This window comes from Hemitrygon akajei, chromosome 1 (genome assembly GCF_048418815.1).
Source record: "Hemitrygon akajei chromosome 1, sHemAka1.3, whole genome shotgun sequence".
Taxonomy (NCBI): Eukaryota; Metazoa; Chordata; class Chondrichthyes; order Myliobatiformes; family Dasyatidae; genus Hemitrygon; species Hemitrygon akajei.
In genome coordinates, this window is record NC_133124.1 from 111,904,083 (window position 1) to 111,922,785 (window position 18,703).

The following is an 18,703-nucleotide window of genomic DNA, read 5'->3' on the forward strand; positions in this document are numbered from 1 at the left end:
CTGTATAAGGTCCAGTTTTATAGAAAGACTACATCCTTGGAGGTCAGTGCTGAGAGATCGTTTAAATAGCACACCAGAGCATAACAAACATAAATATTTGAGGAATTGGGCCAAAAGTCAGCCCAGTTGGGACACTGGAGAGGACAGTTGCTGTGTAGACAAGAAAGTGTTATGGTATTCAAGCATTCCGGAAGACATTCCTGGGCAGATGAGGATCTGAGGGGGGGAAGGGACATATACTCTGAAGGAAAGCAAGCCAAGGTTTCAGTCGGCTTTGCTGCTCAGCATGGCTGTCCCAGATCGCTTGGGGGGGGGGGGGGTAAAGGAGGAACTGGTGAGTGTGGGGGGGGGGGGGGGGGTTGCCAGAAGAGATCGGAGGGTTGTGTGGTCCGTCTGTCAGTCTTCAGGCATGAGTGGAATGACTGAGGAACTTTCTATAAAGCATGATCATCAACAGCACATAATATAAATATCTATTTGAACAGTGCGTGCAAACTCGGCTGCCAAGTTTGGTCAGGACAGTCCTGGGGAACCTCTGCACCAGGCTGGGCCATGTCTGTACCCATCGGTCCCTCAGAGAAGCCAGCTTGCTTACAGCTTCACCCAATCCAACTAATTTATAACTGGGTTCAAGACTACCCTTCCCACAGTGCACCCGAGGCCCAACAGGTCATATCAAACCTCGACCCCAAGCCGTCATCTATTCCGTTGGGTTATCAGACAGACAGGACAATCCTGTTGCGACAGAATTCCCAGACAGACGTCTCCCGAACCGTCAGCCAGTGGCGTGTTGGAGGTGCAGAAGCAGCTACATTGAGGGAGACACAACAGCCTGTCTCCACACACACCTGCTGACACTTCCAGCACCGTATGCTCCATGCAGACTGGAATCTCACCTGTCCCTCTATCCATCTTCCGAAGGGCAGCTCCGGGGTTCCCTCCCTAAACTCTGCACCTCATCCAGGGAATGGGACAGCGGCTGGGCTGGGATTAACACAGGAGAGGTACCAACAAATAATGACCAGCAACAACACCACACCACAGGACAGGGGAGACACCACAGGACGGGGGGGGGGGGGGGGGAGACACCACAGGACAGAGGAGACACCACAGGACAGGGGAGACACCACAGGACGGGGGGGGAGACACCACAGGACAGGGGAGACACCACAGGACGGGGGGGGGGAGACACCACAGGACGGGGAGACACTACAGGACGGGGGGGGGAGACACCACAGGACGGGGAGACACTACAGGACAGGGGGAGACACCACAGTATGGGGGGGAGACACTACAGGATGGGGGGAGACACTACAGGACAGGGGGAGACACCACAGGACAGGGGAGACACTACAGGATGGGGGAGACACCACAGGATGGGGGGAGACACTACAGGACGGGGGGAGAAACTACAGGACAGGGAGAGACACTACAGGATGGGGGAAACACTACAGGATGGGGGAGACACCACGGGACAGGGGAGACACTACAGGTCAGGGGGAGACACCACAGGACAGGGGGAGACACCACAGGACGGGGAGACACTACAGGACGGGGGGGGGAGACACCACAGGACGGGGAGACACTACAGGACAGGGGGAGACACCACAGTATGGGGGGGAGACACTACAGGATGGGGGGAGACACTACAGGACAGGGGGAGACACCACAGGACAGGGGAGACACTACAGGATGGGGGAGACACCACAGGATGGGGGGAGACACTACAGGACGGGGGGAGAAACTACAGGACAGGGAGAGACACTACAGGATGGGGGAAACACTACAGGATGGGGGAGACACCACGGGACAGGGGAGACACTACAGGTCAGGGGGAGACACCACAGGACAGGGGGAGACACCACAGGACAGGGGGAGACACTACAGGACAGGGGGACACACCACAGGACAGGGAGACACTACAGGACAGGGGAAACACTACAGGATGGGGGAGACACCACAGGACAGGATGAAATACCACAGGACAGGGGGAGACACCACAGTACAGGGGAGACACTACAGGACAGGGGAAGACACTACAGGACAGGGTAAACACTACAGGACGGGGGAGACACCACAGGATGGGGGGAGACACTACAGGATGGGGGGGAGACACTACAGGACAGGGGGACACACCACAGGACAGGGGAGACACCACAGGACAGGGGAGACACTACAGGATGGGGGAGACACCACAGGACAGGATGAAATACCACAGGACAGGGGGAGACACCACAGGACAGGAGAGACACCACAGGACGGGGGGTGGGGGGAGACACCACAGGACGGGAGAGACAACACAGGACAGGGGAGACACCACAGGACGGGGGGGGGAGACACCACAGGACAGGGAGACACTACAGGACAGGGGAGACACCACAGGACAGGGGGGGGGAGACAACACAGGACAGGGGAGACACCACAGGACGGGGGAGACACCACAGGACGGGGGGGGGGAGACACCACAGGACAGGGAGACACTACAGGACAGGGGAGACACTACAGGATGGGGGAGAGATGCCACAGGACAGGAGGAGACACAGGACGGGGGAGACACCACAGGACAGGGGGAGACACAGGACGGGGGAGACACCACAGGACAGGGGAGAGACACCACAGGACAGGGGAAACACTACAGGACAGGGGAGACACTACAGGATGGGGGAGAGACGCCATAGGACAGGGGGAGACACTACAGGACAGGGGGAGACACTACAGGACAGGGGAGACACAACAAGTTGGTGGGGGAGAGTGGAGGGTGGTAGTACCACAGGATCGGCATGGTCCACTGGACAGTTGTATGTGACACAAAGGTAACATAGAAATATTTTGCTATGCCACACCTAACACAAAGTAAGGGTGATAGTCCCATTTACAAATGGATACTTTGTGCAGTTACTGTTATATTATGGGAAACTCAACAGCCAGTTTGTGCACAACAAGCTCTCAAAAACAGATATACAAGAATGACAAGATAGCGATGGTTAGTGAGGTGTTCTAGGAACAGTGCTAAGGGGCCTGTTATGAGAGTAAACAGATCTGGATTTAATCCATGGGAGGATCAGCCTGAAATACCCTCTCAAGTCCCGGTACAGCTTAAGCCCAGAACTCTACCAGGGAGTCCTGCTTACTGCCACAGCTGACATAGGAAGCGGATAGAATACTCTCGGTGATCTTGGTTAATTCTGTAAGGGGTCTGCACTCTTTTAGTGACGAGACCATTTACACTTACAGAGAGTTATGGAGGCAGAGTTACTGAATAGAGTGAAGACTGACACTGACCGATGGCTGGGCAGTGAGGCAGGGCAGTGAGGCAGAGGCCAGGAGTGATTCCACCAGAATTTCATCAAATGCTAGGGTAACTTCTAATAAGTTTGTGAGGTTTTGCCAAGAACACTAGTGTGACATGTACAATACAATATAAATGCTTGAGTCCCACGACTCCACGGACATTTCATTGAGATGTTTCCAGCTGACAAACAGGTCAAAAGGAGCAACTGCAAAAGATTTTTATGTTAATAAATCCATCCTGGTCCCAAAATCTGCAATTCCAATTTAATATATCAGTGCTGTCACAATTTTGCTCACCAGACCTGCAATAGCTAGCAGTTAAGTGCTGTCCTTTTTACCTACAACAGGAACCCTCCGGGGTCATTCTGGTAGCAGTATACATTCCACCTCAGGCCAATGTCAAGCAGGCTTTAAATGATCTGAGCAATGGGATCAACATGCACTAAACAGCACACTCTAACACATTCGCCATCATTTTGGGAGATTTTAACCAGGCCAGTCTGAAAAAAAAACACTAAGCAATTACCATCAACAGATCACTTGCAATACTAGAGTACCACCATCAAGAATGCCGACTGCTATTCCACGCCCTCACTTTGGGAAGTCTGATCACCTGGCTGTACTTCTACTCCCTGAGTATAGGCAGAGACTGAAGACTGCAGCACCAGTAGTGAGGACCAAGAAGGTTTGGACAAGGGAAGCACAGGAGTGCCTTTGAATCGATGGACTGGACTGTACTCAAGGATTCATCTTCAAAAGTGGATGAGTATGCTGCAGTTGTTGCCAATTTCATTAAAACCTGTGTGGATGATTGTGTGCCTACAAAGACTTACTGTACATTCCCAAATCAAAAGCCGTGGATGAACCAGGAGGTACGTCGTCTGCTGAAGGCTAGATCTGTGGCACTCAAGTCTGGCAACCCAGGCCTGTAACAGAAAACCAGGTACAGTATGATTTGCAGAGGGCTATTTCAACCTGGCACTCAACGTCAGTAAGGCGAAAGAGCTGATTGGGGACTTCAGGAAGGGTAAGACGAAGGAACACATACCAGTCCTCATAGAGGGATCAGAAGTGCAGAGAGTGAGCAGCTTCAAGTTCCTGGGTGTCAAGATCTCTGAGGATCTAACCTGGTCCCAACATATTGATGTAGTTATAAAGAAGGCAAGACAGCGGCTATACTTCATTAGAAGTTTGAAGAGATTTGGCACATCAACAAATACACTCAAAACTTTTATAGATGTACCGTGGAGAGCATTCTGACAGGGTGCATCACTGTCTGGTATGGAGGGGCTACTGCACAGGACCAAAAGAGGCTGCAGAGGGTTGTAAATTTAGTCAGCTCCATCTTGGGTACTAGTCATCATCAAGGTACTCAGGACATCTTCAGAGAGCAGTGTCTCAGTAAGGCAACGTCCATTACTAAGGACCTCCAGCACCCAGGGCATGCCCTTTTCTCACTGTTACCATCAGGTAGGAGGTACAGAAGCCTGAAGGCACACACTTAATGATTCAGGAACAGCTTCTTCCCCTCTGCCATCTGATTCCTAAATGGTCATTGAACCCTTAAATACTACTTCATTTTTTAAAATATACAGCATTTCTCTTTTTGCATGTTTTTTTAAAAATGTATTCAATATACGTATACTGTAGTTTATTTATTTATATTTAATTTATTTTTTTCTAGATTATGTATTGCATTGAACTGCTGCTGCTAAGTTAACAAATTTCACAACACATGCCGTGAATAATAAATCTGATTCTGATGTAATGAAGGGTCAACTCCTTCAGTAGAGACATGAAGCTGGGAGAGATTATGCCTGGGTGTATCAGAGAGTGAGGGGCTGAAAGGCAGACTGCTGTTTCTAATGCTTCCTTGTTCTGATGTTTAAGACTACACATCCAGGCCATCCCTACAGAGCTCCTGATTGGAGGAAGCACAATCTGACCTAATCTGGAGGCAGCAAAGACCGGGTGCAAGCACTGAAATTGTTTCAGAGAATGGATGTGATTACTTTAATAATTCAATGTTAAAGCAACATCAATGTGGCAGCGGGTTCTTAAGATGTTGTTACAGAAATGGAATAAAACCTTTAAGAACAGTTGGAGCCTTTTATAGGTGACTGAGGCTTTCGGAACAGCAAGAGCCATGTGATGGGAAGTGTGAAGTTACACTGTGCAAAGAGTGGTGCCTTGTCTTAGTGCTGCGAGTCACCAAGAGATCTACCAGATGTCTTGCTTCTAATTCTTGTCTGCCCTCTGGGTTGATCAATAGAATGTGACTCAATTTAGAGCCAAACTCAATTATTTTCTAAACTGAAAGCAATAAAACTCATCAGTTCTCCTAATACTTAGGCATAATCTGTCTCTTCCAGCTCCATACCGCCCCTGACGGAGTTGGCCAAAGAAAGCTATCTGTAATTTATCTTCCTTCATTAAACTGGAATTGAGGATTTTGGGGCTAGGATGAGCTTATTAACAGAAAAATCTATAGTACTTGCACCCTTTTGACTTGCTCATCAGCTGTAAACTTCTCAATGAAATGTTTAGGGAGACATAGTGTGGTGAACTACATATACCTGTCTGGACACGCCCCCTGATGACTGCTCCTGTGGCTCCTCCCACACACCCCTGTATAAAGGTGATGGAGGTCTGAGCCCGGCCTCTCAGTCTCCAGGATGTAGTATAGTGGTCACTCACTGCTTGTTCCTTCTTCCAGTCAATAAAAGCCAATATCTCGCCTTTACGTCTCAGAGTGAGTTATTGATGGTGCATCACATAGAGCTCAAGCATTTGTAGTTCATTGCACATGTCACAACTGCGGTCTTGGCAAAGCTTCCCAAACTCATTAGCAGTTACTTGAATCAGATCGCTTAATGACTATATTATACAGCTGCGATCGCAATAGATGTTGTTGGACACACTGGTGCCATTAACGTTAATGAAAACAATGACAAAGCTTTCGTACATTTCCTTTACAAGCAGTGGCAAGAGACAGAAGTTGTCTCGTCATGCCAGAATACTTCCTCAAGGTGCCTAACAGCGGATGAAACTTCTACCCTATCTTGTGCTTAATGCCGTGTGCTCACAAAGCAAGCTCTCAATCTGTCGTTCTACAGCTTGCATGTATATAGTGTTCTTTGTGGGAGGACCCACGAAGATGAAGTGGACCAAAGAGGCTCGTTTAAAGAAGAGCCTTAAAGTAAGTCAGCATAGGCCACAGGCTGCTGTACACACAGTTGCCTAAACCACTAGAATTAAACTTAGAAAGAGTGTCAGAGGCCAGCATTGGAAGATTGTGGAGACTTTGGAAAGTTATGGAGCAGCAGGAGGCTAGAGATAGAGAGGGTGAAGTCATAAGGGGATTGGAAATCAAGGGTGTCAATTAAGAGGAACGTGAAGTGAGGATACAAAGTCCAGTAACTATTAGCAGGAAGGAGTGGGATACCATGACTTACAATCTATACTCTCCTCCTCATCAAAAGCAGACAGCCAGTGTCACCGAGTTTTGTTCCTTGTGTTAACATGATCTGAGCTTTAAAAGCAGTGAGATTGCCACTGCTTACTGACATCTAAGGTCACTAGAGAGGCGCCTGGATTTGATCTTCTCAATGAAGCCACCTGTGCAGGCATGGTTCACCAGCAGCCTCTGGTAGGAACTTACCTGGCTGAAGCCCATGATCTCAGTCTAATATGATGGGGAGTGGGTAAGATATCACTAAATCCAATCATACACAACCAATATAGGGCAAAATATATAAAGATGAGATTGACAGAAACTTGAATCCCTGGGTACTGGATCACAGTGACTGGGTTTAGTGACCTATGACACTGGGTCTGTTGTACGACTTCAATATAAACTCTTTAAGCTTCCATTGTGTGACTCAGAGCTGGTCCTGTGATCTGCACACAAATCACTGTTAACATGATGCTGTGTCAACAGCACTACAGACCCAGGCAGGAAGGGATTGAGGAAGGATGCAGAGAGTTGTCTGAGGACGTGAAGAGCAGCCAATCAGCTGAAAGATCAGAGGACAGAAGTGTGGCCAGCAGGTGCCTTTACCAAACACCACTGACCGATCTCACCGACAGATACAGAAAGCAAACATGTATCTCTGGTCACATGCATTGAATACTGTCTTCTGCTTCTGGGGCTCATTGCTGTCACCTTCAATAGAAGCAATGTTCAGACATAGGGTACAAAGTACAGGTATGTCCTTTCACCATCAGACCAAAATTTAACTCTTGGCCCCGAGACCCCACTATCTACAGAAAACAAGTTTTCAGTGATTAGACCTATCCATCTTGAGGGCCAGTCCATTAATTCAATTGAACATTCAATAGATTTTGTGATGTAGTGAGGGACTGAGGAATGCCACACGGTTTTGCTGGGAGGTACAGAGTATCCTCCTATTTGGGATCCTCTGATCAGATGCCTTGGTCTGCTAATGACTCATCAATGAGATGTTAGGATCGGTCAACCACGCTGCTGTCATTGGATCCCCCATTGACTCCTGAGTTTCACAACTTGCCAAGACCCAGCAGAGGCACGGGCACACACTACCTGTAGTTTTGCTTTTCACTGGCCACTTGAATTTTCTCGTAGAGGGAATAAGCCTGATTTCCTTCCCAATCTCGCATGTCAATCCTCAGGGAGTATTGCCGCTGGTTTGTCTGAAGGAACAGCATCTCATTGCCAAGCCAGTGCTCAGTGGATGGATTCCCAAAGCCCTAGAGGAGAGCAGATAACAAGTCAGTAGTGTACACCTGCTGGGACAGGGGCGCAATATAAACACGAGAAAGTCTGCTCGTCCAAAGCAGCACACACAAAATGCTGGAGGAACTCGGCAGGTCAGGCAGCCTCTACGGAAATGAATAAACAGTTAATGTTTTGGACCAAGACCCTTCTTCAGGACTGAAAAAGAAGGGGGAGACACCAGAATAAAAAGGTGGGGGGGGGGAGGGGAAGGAAGACAAGCTAGAAGGTGATAGGTGAAGCAAGGTGGGTGGGAAAGGTCAAGTGCTGGAGAGGCCAGTGGACCACAGGAGAAAGGGAGAGAGGAGGGGACCAAGGGGGAGGTGATAGGCAGGTGAGGCAAAAGGCCAGAGTAGGGAATAGAAGAGGGGAGGGGGAGGGAAAACTCGACAGTGCACCACAACTTGCACAAGTATGTGAACTTTGCAAATGTGTTAACCGTTAATGTGAGGTGTTGAGGGATCTCCTTCCCTGCAGGCTCAAGGACAGCTTCTATCTCATTCGTACTGTCAACCACAGCTCTTATACACCAAAAGGTTTACTCTTGTTTTCGCATTCTGCCTTGCTGTGGACCCATGTACCATATTTGTCTGCCTACTCAGTATTGTTACACTAAATTCTGCATTATGTTTCTTCTCCCCTTTCCGTACTGCCTTGGTGTGCTTGTGTATGGAACGATCTGTCTGGATGTCACACAAACAAAAGTTTTACACTGAACCTTGGTATGTGTAACAATAATAAAGCAAGCATTAATTAGAAGCAGGGACCGTGCAGTCTCCAGCTTTGTATTCCAGCTATCACTTCTCAAAGCTGATGAAGCAGTAAGACTGAGTTCTGACGAGGGATCCCCTCCGGTATAAAACCCCAGATTTTCTTGTTCAGCTTGCCCGTTGTTCACTATTAAAATCTGGAAGGATGAAGCAACTCCGCACAGGAAGAAGCTGTGCCAACTCTTTGGAAGAAATCTTTGATTGGTCTGACCCTCTCTCCCCATGACCCTGAAACACTTCCAGCCTTCTCTTTGCAAGTCTCTGTGAAACTGTTCCCTCACCACCTCATTCAGTATCTCTCAAACCATTGAGTGTAGACATTCTCCCCTTCTCCCTCTGTTCTTTTACCAGCCTCCTTCACACCACCTCAGGCTCCTCTTTGCCCCTCTCTGTTCAATCAAAGCTCTGAACCGGTTTTGACACCTCTTCACTAAGGAGAGAGATCCCAGTTGGTTATGAAAGTGGCATCTTGCAGTTATGTTCCAACAGATGTTTGGTAAAACACACTTTGCAGAGACTCTCAACCAGAGCTGGACCCCAAAACCAGCTGTGTCTGCAGGTCGGTAAACATCCAGTCAGAGCAGACAAATGACTCAATTCATCACACATCTTCTACAAACTTTGACCACCCCCTAACACACCTTACAGTTTGCTACATCTCATATAGTCTGCACTGTAATGCCACGGCAGCTGACCTACACATAGCAAGATCCTACAGGCAGCGTTTGTTGCCCGGACAGCAAACATTGGCCAGGATTCCAGGGAGAACCTTTCCGTCATGTCGTTTTAAGGCTTGGGAGTCCTGGTGCAAGATTCCCTAAAAGTTAACTTGCAAGTTGAGACTGTGGTGAGGCAGGCAAAATCAATGTTAGCATTCATTTTGCGAGGACTAGAATATAAGAGCAAGGATGCAATTCCAAGGCTTTATAAGCTATCGGCCAGACTGTATTTAGAGTATTGTGAGCAGTTTTGGGCCCATTATCTAAGCAAGGATGTACTGGCATTGGAGAGGGACCAGAAAAGATTCGCAAGGATGATACCAGGAATGAAAGGGTTAACGTATTGGCAGCATTTGATGGCTCTGTACTCACTGGAGTTTAGAAGAAAGATGGGGGATTTCATTGAAACCTATCAAATGGCCAGATGGAATGGTTGTGGAGAGAATGTTTCCTACAGTTGGAGAGTCTAGAACCAGCATACACAGCCTCAGAACAGAGGGACATCCATTTAGAACAGAGGTGAAGAGGAATTTCTTCAGCCAGAGGCTGGTGAATTTGTGGAACTCATTGCCACAGACAGCTGTTGAGGTCAAACCAATGGATATATTTAAAGCGGAAGTTAATAGGTTCTTGATTAGTCAGGGCATCAAAGGTTACAGGGAGAAGGCAGGAGAATGGGGGTGAGAGGGATAATACATCAGCCATGATGGAATGGCAGAGCAGGCACGATGGTCTGAATGGCCTAGTTCTGCCTCTATGTATCATGGTCCTATAGTCATTGGAACAGAGGGTCAGTTTAATGTTCAGTAAATGGGCAGCACCTCTGACAGAGCAGCACGCTGGCAGTGAGCATGGCTGATTTTCTTGATAACTGGAGAGGGACTTCATCTGATAATGTTCCAAAGTGGGAGTACAGACCTCGGGGCAAAAGGAGGCCGGTAGGTAAAGGGAAATTTCGCCGGAGGAGAGGAAGTGTGATAACATGAACAATGCGAACCAAACCAATGTAATAAGAGCATTAAACTCGATGGAAGAGGGTGAACCACGGGGGAATGAGAGAATTATAAGGCAAACAGCAGCCAGTTGGAAGAACCAGCTCAGAACAAGGACATTGTTGTCTGCTAACTAGACTAACTGTTACACAGCCCTCTGCTTAATTGTACTTCAGGGTATTTATTCCTTTTCTTCTTGCACTGTTGAAGCAGACCTGAGTGGATTTGCTGTAAATTATTTCTCCGACGGTTTCTGGTTTAGGGTAGGGTAGGAAGCTCTCAGTACAGCCAAAGCACTGGGGGGGGGGCGGTGATGGGATATCTAACTCCATCCCCCTCCCATCCTACCACAGCCCAGAGGAGCCACATACCCGATCAGACCACAGCCAAGGCGCCTTGAGCAATGTCCACAGAGCAGTGCACCAGGTAGGGCTACTGTCACACAGCTCCAATCACCCAGGCTCAGTCCCAGTCTCTGTCGAGTCTGTATGTTCTCCCGCCCCACATCCCACACACACTCCAGTTGGATCATCCGGGTTGGACAGGGGTGGCTGGATGTCACCCTTGGGCTTAGACAAGCAGGCACCACACGATGGGCATGTGGGAGGAAGTAACATCGCAGAGAGGCAGGCAAGTGAGGGGAAATGGATTGATATGAGATGGCATGGGTTCAACGGACCGAATGGCCTCTTGTGATGTTGTTGGATCATGAACACTACCACATCACCCTTGGTGTAGCCAAAGGGATACCCTTGGGGAGGCAGTTGAGTAACTCTTTAAATGTTCACGTGATGTCATTGGCATCCCATGACGTGATGGTATCACCAGGGCCCACCTGAAGCCATTGCAAAAAGAAGCTGTTGCCACCTGCCTGATAATCCTTTAACCCGTATTTGAGATCATCCAGGGCTATGGGACGCCTGGGAAGGGAACAACGTTCCCTTTCCCATTGTCCTGTCACAGACAATATCCTCATCCCTTACCCCCCACTCACCATTCTCATGCCAACCCCTGGGGTCCCTCCGTTCCTTAAGATTGGAGACCAGCCCCTCATGGCAATGACAGGGAGAGAGCACTGCTTCACATGGAGAGTGCTGGAAACCACTGACTCCCTGGATCCAGGAGTCGGTGTAGCATTTCGCCTGGAGCTGGCAAACTCTGCCATTATTAAGGGTGCAGCTACCGCAGTCAGTCGAGTAAAGATGTGGATCAAACATTATCTAGCAAAGCCAACCACACACTAAAAGGTCTGGACAGAGTGGATGTGGAGAGGATGTATCCATTACTAGGAGAGTCTAGGATATGAGGGCACTGTCTCGTAATGAAGGGAAGTCCCTTTAGAACTGAGATGAGAAGGGATTTCTTCAGCCAGAGGGCAGTGGATCTGTGGAATCCATTGCCTCAGAGGGTGGAGGAGGCCAAGTCATTGGGTATATCTAAGGTAGAGATTGATAGGTTCTTGACTGGTAAGGGGGTTAAGGGTTATAGGGAGAAGGCAAGAGAATGGGGTTAAAAAAATCACCCATGATTGAATGGCAGAGCACACTCAATCGCTCAAATAGCCTAATTCTGCTTCTATTTCTTATGGTCATATGATAATCTGATTAAATGGTGTAACGGGTCGAGGGGCTGAATGGCTCCTACAGTCCCTGTCTCGTTTCTGGTTCCAGTGACACTGTGTTACAGAAACAACCCTGAGGACAGTATACCAGCATGGGAAGAATGAAAGAAGCAGGTTCTAAAAGAATCCTGAAATACTCCAACATAGACTGCAGCCTTTTGGCCCATCATGTCAGCCCTGACCCTCTGCAAGAATATCCAATGAATCCTATTCACTTGTTCTCATTTACAAATTAGCGATGCCCCAGAGATCTATTCAGTGAGGTAATGAGATGCTGGTTTTCTGTACAAAGAGCCCAGGGTCAGGGTCAACTCCCCAACCAGAGAAATGAAAAATCTCTTGAACTAAAGCAACAAATACTGTATATCATTTTCCAATGTCACATATCAGTTCCCATTGTGTCCACAATGAATAAACCTGCTAAGATTTTACACGGCTAACACTGACCGAAAGAGTGCAAGCAATTTAAGGACGCATTAAGGCAAGTCTCCATGGTACAGCCATTAAACAGGCAAGGATATCGAGTGACACAGACTGGCGCTATTGTTGCTCAGCCTCAATTCAGGACGTTTTTGGTTCTGATCTTCTGCCCAGTCTTGTTCCATCCACTCCCAAGTTTCTGTACCTCCCTAATCCCAGACAGGCAGAGACGTTTACATAGCAAGTGAGATGCCTCCACTCATGGCTGATCCTGCTGCTTGTCTACTTGAACCCCATATACCTCATTCACTTCCGGGACGACAATCTATTTTCCCCAGCTTTGAACATACGCAATGCCTGAGGATGCAGAGTCTTCTAGAGCAGCGAGTTCCAACAATTCACACCTTCCCCAAAGTAAACTGGAGAATAATTTTATTATTGTCACATATACCAAGGTACCGTGAAAAACTTGGCTTTGGAAGCCATCCATACAGATCACTTCATCACATCAAGGTTGCGTTAGGGAAAGCAACTCCAGTGTAGACAGACATTAAGGTGCAAGGTCATTTGAGGTCACGAGTCCTTTTGATTGTATTAGAGTACAGTATCTCAGTGCGAAATGGGAGACCCTCCAGCCCTCCTCAGACCCTCCAAAGGGAATTGCCCTCTTGGCTTCCACCCAGTCCGTCACTCCTAGAGTGTTGTGTGTCAGGGTGTGGATTCACAGGCTGGCAATTCAAAGCGTGCCAGTCTAATCCAGTGGTGGTGGGGAGAAGGTGTTTATCACACAGACCCTCTAGAAGTAGCAGGGCTCAACCCCGATTTGCCAGTTGCCGTTCCAGTCTCCCGTTGTGACGGAGTGGATTCTAACCCTGCACCTGCTGCCTCAGCACGGAGTCGAGGGAAACTCCGGAAACCAGGGCAGAACGAGGGCTGAGTTCGATGTTCGATGCCAGGGTCCTGACACCATCTACTCATCACCAGACCTTCAAGAGCAGGAGGGAACTAAGTTGTATTGCAATTCTCTTCACAATCTAAGAGCAAATAACCCATTTTGTACTTGGAGTTAAATATTCCAAATACTTCATAGGATTAAAACAAAGCTCAAGACTCTGGCGCAATGCTCTGTAATATAATTAAAATCTCATTTCCCCAATGAAAGTGCAGACAAGTGCAACTGGATATTAAGTGTCTGGAAATTTGGAGAGGTTCCGATTGGACTGGGATCCTGTTGAAACATTAAACAAGGAGCATGATGGACACATTTTATTGAGACCTTTTGCTGGTCTTTTAACCCATTCTTCACTGGGCTGAGATGCATTCTCTTGCTAAACCCAACCTTCTGGCAAATCACCTGTCCAAAACTCCCACAGGTGGGCTGGGGAATGGTTGGAAGTGCTCTGGAATTCTCTTTCCCAGAAGGATTTGGCTGTGGGGGAGGGGGGAAATTCACCTGTGGGTTGGAGGGTTTTGCACAGCCTATATGCCAGAGCCAGCCCTTGCCAGAGAGGTGACTGGAGGGTCCACCTCACAGAAAAGGCAGAGGAGATCTGGAATGCTCCCAGCTACAATGCCATTGTACTCAGAGGAAGATCCATAAGGCCATAACCATCATCTGATCACCATCCGCTAGAAGATTCAAAAGCACAAGATCACATTCCACCAGGCTCAAGCACACCTTCTATCCCATGGTTATTGACTCGTGTACTATAAAGATGAAAACTTGATCTCTCAATCTACCTGACCATGGACCTTGCATTTTGTCTACCTGCAATGTACTTTCTCTGTAACTGACACTGTGTTCAACAGTCTGCGTTCCTTTTTACCACACTGATGTATGAATGATCTATCTGGACAGCATTCAACAGAAGCCTCAACCTGTATCTTGGTACATGTATCAATGAAAACCAATTACAGTACCAATTAGCAAATATCTTGCATAAGAGATAAATTTTAAAGGTCATTTTAAAGTGAGGTGGGGAGGGAATTCCAGAACTCAGGATCCAGGCAGCTGAAGTCTCGACCATCATTTATGGTACAATTGGGTGTGCAGTTGAGGTGGAGATGGAGTCGAGGTGGAGAAACAGTCAAATACAGGTTGGCCCTGGACTGACGAAAGGGAGAAATGACTTGAGGAATGAATGTCTTCTTCTCCCTAATGAAATGATTCATTTCGAGAAGAAAAAGTTCTGGAACTAATGTTTCTGTTGTAACTTCTAATCCTCACACTGACAGTACTTCTTCTCCGAGGGATGTCAAATACATTGACTGAAACTTTCCACTTACCGTTTTATATTCTTTCCAGGTCCTGTGAAAGTCTACGCTGCCGTCCCTTCGGTGTTGGATGACTGTCCAGCCACCTCCGGCGGTCTCCATGTTGCAGTACACCTGAGGAGGAAACCATGGCTTGGCTTAGGGTGAGAGCTGGCAAACATTTCACTCCATGTGTCGTCATAGCCACCAGCACTAGACATTGATGAAGGCAGGGTGGTAGACTTTGTAAAGCACTTGACAAGGTCCCGATGGTAAGCTGGTCCAGAGGGCGAAGGTTCATGGGATCCGAGATGAGCTGGGCGATGGGGTGATGGGGGTCTATAATGGTGGTGTTCATGGGATCCGAGATGAGCTGGGCGATGGGGTGATGGGGGTCTATAATGGTGGTGTGACGACATTTTTCTGTTTGGAAGTCTCTGGCCAGAGGAGTGCCGAGGATGTAGATGCAGGGAACCTTCGCTGTTAGTGATAGACAGCATATTAATAACTTGCTTGTTAATGTAGAAGCTGTGATTAGTAAGTTTGTGGATAACATTTAAATTGGTGGCATTGTGGATAGTGGGCAAGGTCGTCTAAGGCTACAGCAGAATGATGATCAGATAGAAAGTTGGGCAGAATGTTGGCAGATGGAGTTTAGTGCCAACAAGGGTGAGGTGATGCATTTTTGGAAGTCACTCTGAGGTAGGACATACACAGTGAATGATGGGGTACTATGGAATGCATATAAACTGAGGCAGGAGGGGGTCCAGATCCATTGTTCTCTGAAAGTGGCAAGGCAGTGAAGCAGGAATAAGGATGGCATACATGCTGTCACAGAATATAAAAGAGGAACGTAATACAGTAATTTTACAATGTTGGCTGGACAGTATAGTGTGCGGTTCTGGTTGTTACACCACAAGAAGAATGAGATTGTGCTGGAGACAGTGCAGAGGAGATTCACCAACATACTGCCTGGATTGGAGGACTTTAGATATGGGGAGAGATGGGATAGTTGGGCTTGTTTTCTCTAGAGCAAGGGTAGGAGTATCAAAATGAGAGGGCATAGATTTGTGAGCGAAAGGGGTTCGAGAGGGACTTAATAGGCAAGTTTTTATACACGGTGAGAAGTTGACTTCTGGAATTTTCTGTCAGAGGAGGTGGTGGAATCAGGTACAATTATTATATTTAAGTGAGCTTCAAGCAGGCACTTAAATAGGTACCACTATGGGCAAATGGGATTGGTGTAGATTGGTAAAGAGGTCAGTGTGGACATGATGAGCTAAAGGGCCTGTTTCTGTGCTGTTCAACTCCACGCTTCTATGATGTGTCCACATGGGCTGGAAGGACATTGATGTGGGCAGCAGATAGAAGAAGAGTTGAGATAAACACATGAGGGAGAAGAGTAAAGAGATGTTGATTAGGTGTGAGAAATCAGGCTGGGAAATGGCTCTCACACCAGTTTTGAATCCCAATTCCATCTCCATCCTCAATTCCATCTCCCACCCTATGCCTACTTTTAGTATCTAATCTCCATCTCCAACTTGTGTCCCTCTCCAATGTCTATTTCCTCTCTCATGTAACTTTATGGCCATCTTTCAGGGAGCTCACAGATTGAATCCTTTCATTCACATTTCTGACTCTGCCACAATGTAGATACAGTTCTGCCGCTCAGCAATGTCACATGATACCCTGGTGCTAGTATTTAGGGATAGGTTGACAATGGCCAACACTTGCTCCCTCTCTCTCCAACTGTCCAAATCTCTAGTCTGACATTTATTCCAATTAGACATAAAATTTGTATCTGGTCTCCATCTCAGTCTCCTGACTATCAATATCATCCCTCGTTAACAACTACCATAAAGGAACCTGACTGTAACCTTTGGTTATACTTTACCAGAATATGGGCTTTAGACTAATTTTAGGACCCTCTGTATCCAACCCCATTATCAGCATGACATTGCCCTGTCCCAAATCCTTAGCTACTTCTGGGCCTTTGTTAATCCAGTAGTCTTTATAACCATATAACCATATAACAATCACAGCATGGAAACAGGCCATTCCGGCCCTCCTAGTCCGTGCCGAACTCTTAATCTCACCTAGTCCCACCTACCCGCACTCAGCCCATAACCCTCCACTCCTTTCCTATCCATATACCTATCCAATTTTACCTTAAATGACACAACTGAACTGGCCTCTACTACTTCTACAGGAAGCTCATTCCACACAGCTATCACTCTCTGAGTAAAGAAATACCCCCTCGTGTTTCCCTTAAACTTTTGCCCCCTAACTCTCAAATCATGTCCTCTCGTTTGAATCTCCCCTACTCTCAATGGAAACAGCCTATTCACGTCAACTCTATCTATCCCTCTCAACATTTTAAATACCTCGATCAAATCCCCCCTCAACCTTCTACGCTCCAATGAATAGAGACCTAACTTGTTCAACCTTTCTCTGTAACTTAAGTGCTGAAACCCAGGTAACATCCTAGTAAATCGTCTCTGCACTCTCTCTAATTTATTGATATCTTTCCTATAATTCGGTGACCAGAACTGTACACAATATTCCAAATTTGGCCTTACCAATGCCTTGTACAATTTTAACATTACATCCCAACTTCTGTACTCAATGCTCTGATTTATAAAGGCCAGCGTTCCAAAAGCCTTCTTCACCACCCTATCTACATGAGACTCCACCTTCAGGGAACTATGCACTGTTATTCCTAGATCTCTCTGTTCCACTGCATTCCTCAATGCCCTACCATTTACCCTGTATGTTCTATTTGGATTATTCCTGCCAAAATGTAGAACCTCACACTTCTCAGCATTAAACTCCATCTGCCAACGTTCAGCCCATTCTTCTAACCGGCATAAATCTCCCTGCAAGCTTTGAAAACCCACCTCATTATCCACAACACCTCCTACCTTAGTATCATCAGCATACTTACTAATCCAATTTACCACCCCATCATCCAGATCATTTATGTATATTACAAACAACATTGGGCCCAAAACAGATCCCTGAGGCACCCCGCTAGTCACCGGCCTCCATCCCGATAAACAATTATCCACCACTACTCTCTGGCATCTCCCATCTAGCCACTGTTGAATCCATTTTATTACTCCAGCATTAATACCTAACGACTGAACCTTCTTAACTAACCTTCCATGTGGAACTTTGTCAAAGGCCTTGCTGAAGTCCATATAGACTACATCCACTGCCTTACCCTCGTCAACATTCCTCGTAACTACTTCAAAAAATTCAATAAGGTTTGTCAAACATGACCTTCCACGCACAAATCCATGCTGGCTACTCCTAATCAGATCCTGTCTATCCAGATAATTATAAATACTATCTCTAAGAATACTTTCTATTAATTTACCCACCACTGATGTCAAACTGACAGGTCTATAATTGCCAGGCTTACTTCTAGAACCCTTTTTAAACAATGGAACCACATGAGCAATACGCCAATCCTCCGGCACAATCCCCGTTTCTAATGACATCTGAAAGATCTCCGTCAGAGCTCCTGCTATCTCTACACAAACTTCCCTCAAGGTCCTGGGGAATATCCGGTCAGGACCCGGAGATTTATCCACTTTTAAATTTCTTAAAAGCGCCAGTACTTCCACCTCTTTAATTGTCATAGGTTCCATAACTTCCTTACTTGTTTCCCACACCTTACACCATTCAATATCCTTCTCCTTAGTGAATACCGAAGAGAAGAAATCGTTCAAAATCTCTCCCATCTCCCTCGGCTCCACACATAGCTGACCACCCTGATTCTCTAAGGGACCAATTTTATCCCTCACTATCCTCTTGCTTTTAATATAACTGTAGAAGCCTTTCGGATTTACTTCCACCTTATTTGCCAAACCAAACTCGTA

General features: G+C 47.1%; 1 protein-coding gene across 2 annotated transcripts in view; it reads right to left on the reverse strand.

Annotated features, from left to right (window-relative positions):
• LOC140729863 (angiopoietin-1-like) overlaps positions 1 to 18,703 on the reverse strand; it is a 187,088-nt gene that overhangs the window by 21,856 nt on the left and 146,529 nt on the right. For both annotated transcript variants that reach the window (XM_073050076.1, XM_073050074.1), the window contains exons 6-7: positions 14,853 to 14,954; positions 7,853 to 8,019 (exon numbers count right to left, since the gene is read on the reverse strand). In XM_073050076.1, the coding sequence (XP_072906177.1) occupies positions 7,853 to 8,019; positions 14,853 to 14,954 (269 nt within the window). The remainder of the gene's footprint in view (positions 1 to 7,852; positions 8,020 to 14,852; positions 14,955 to 18,703) is intronic.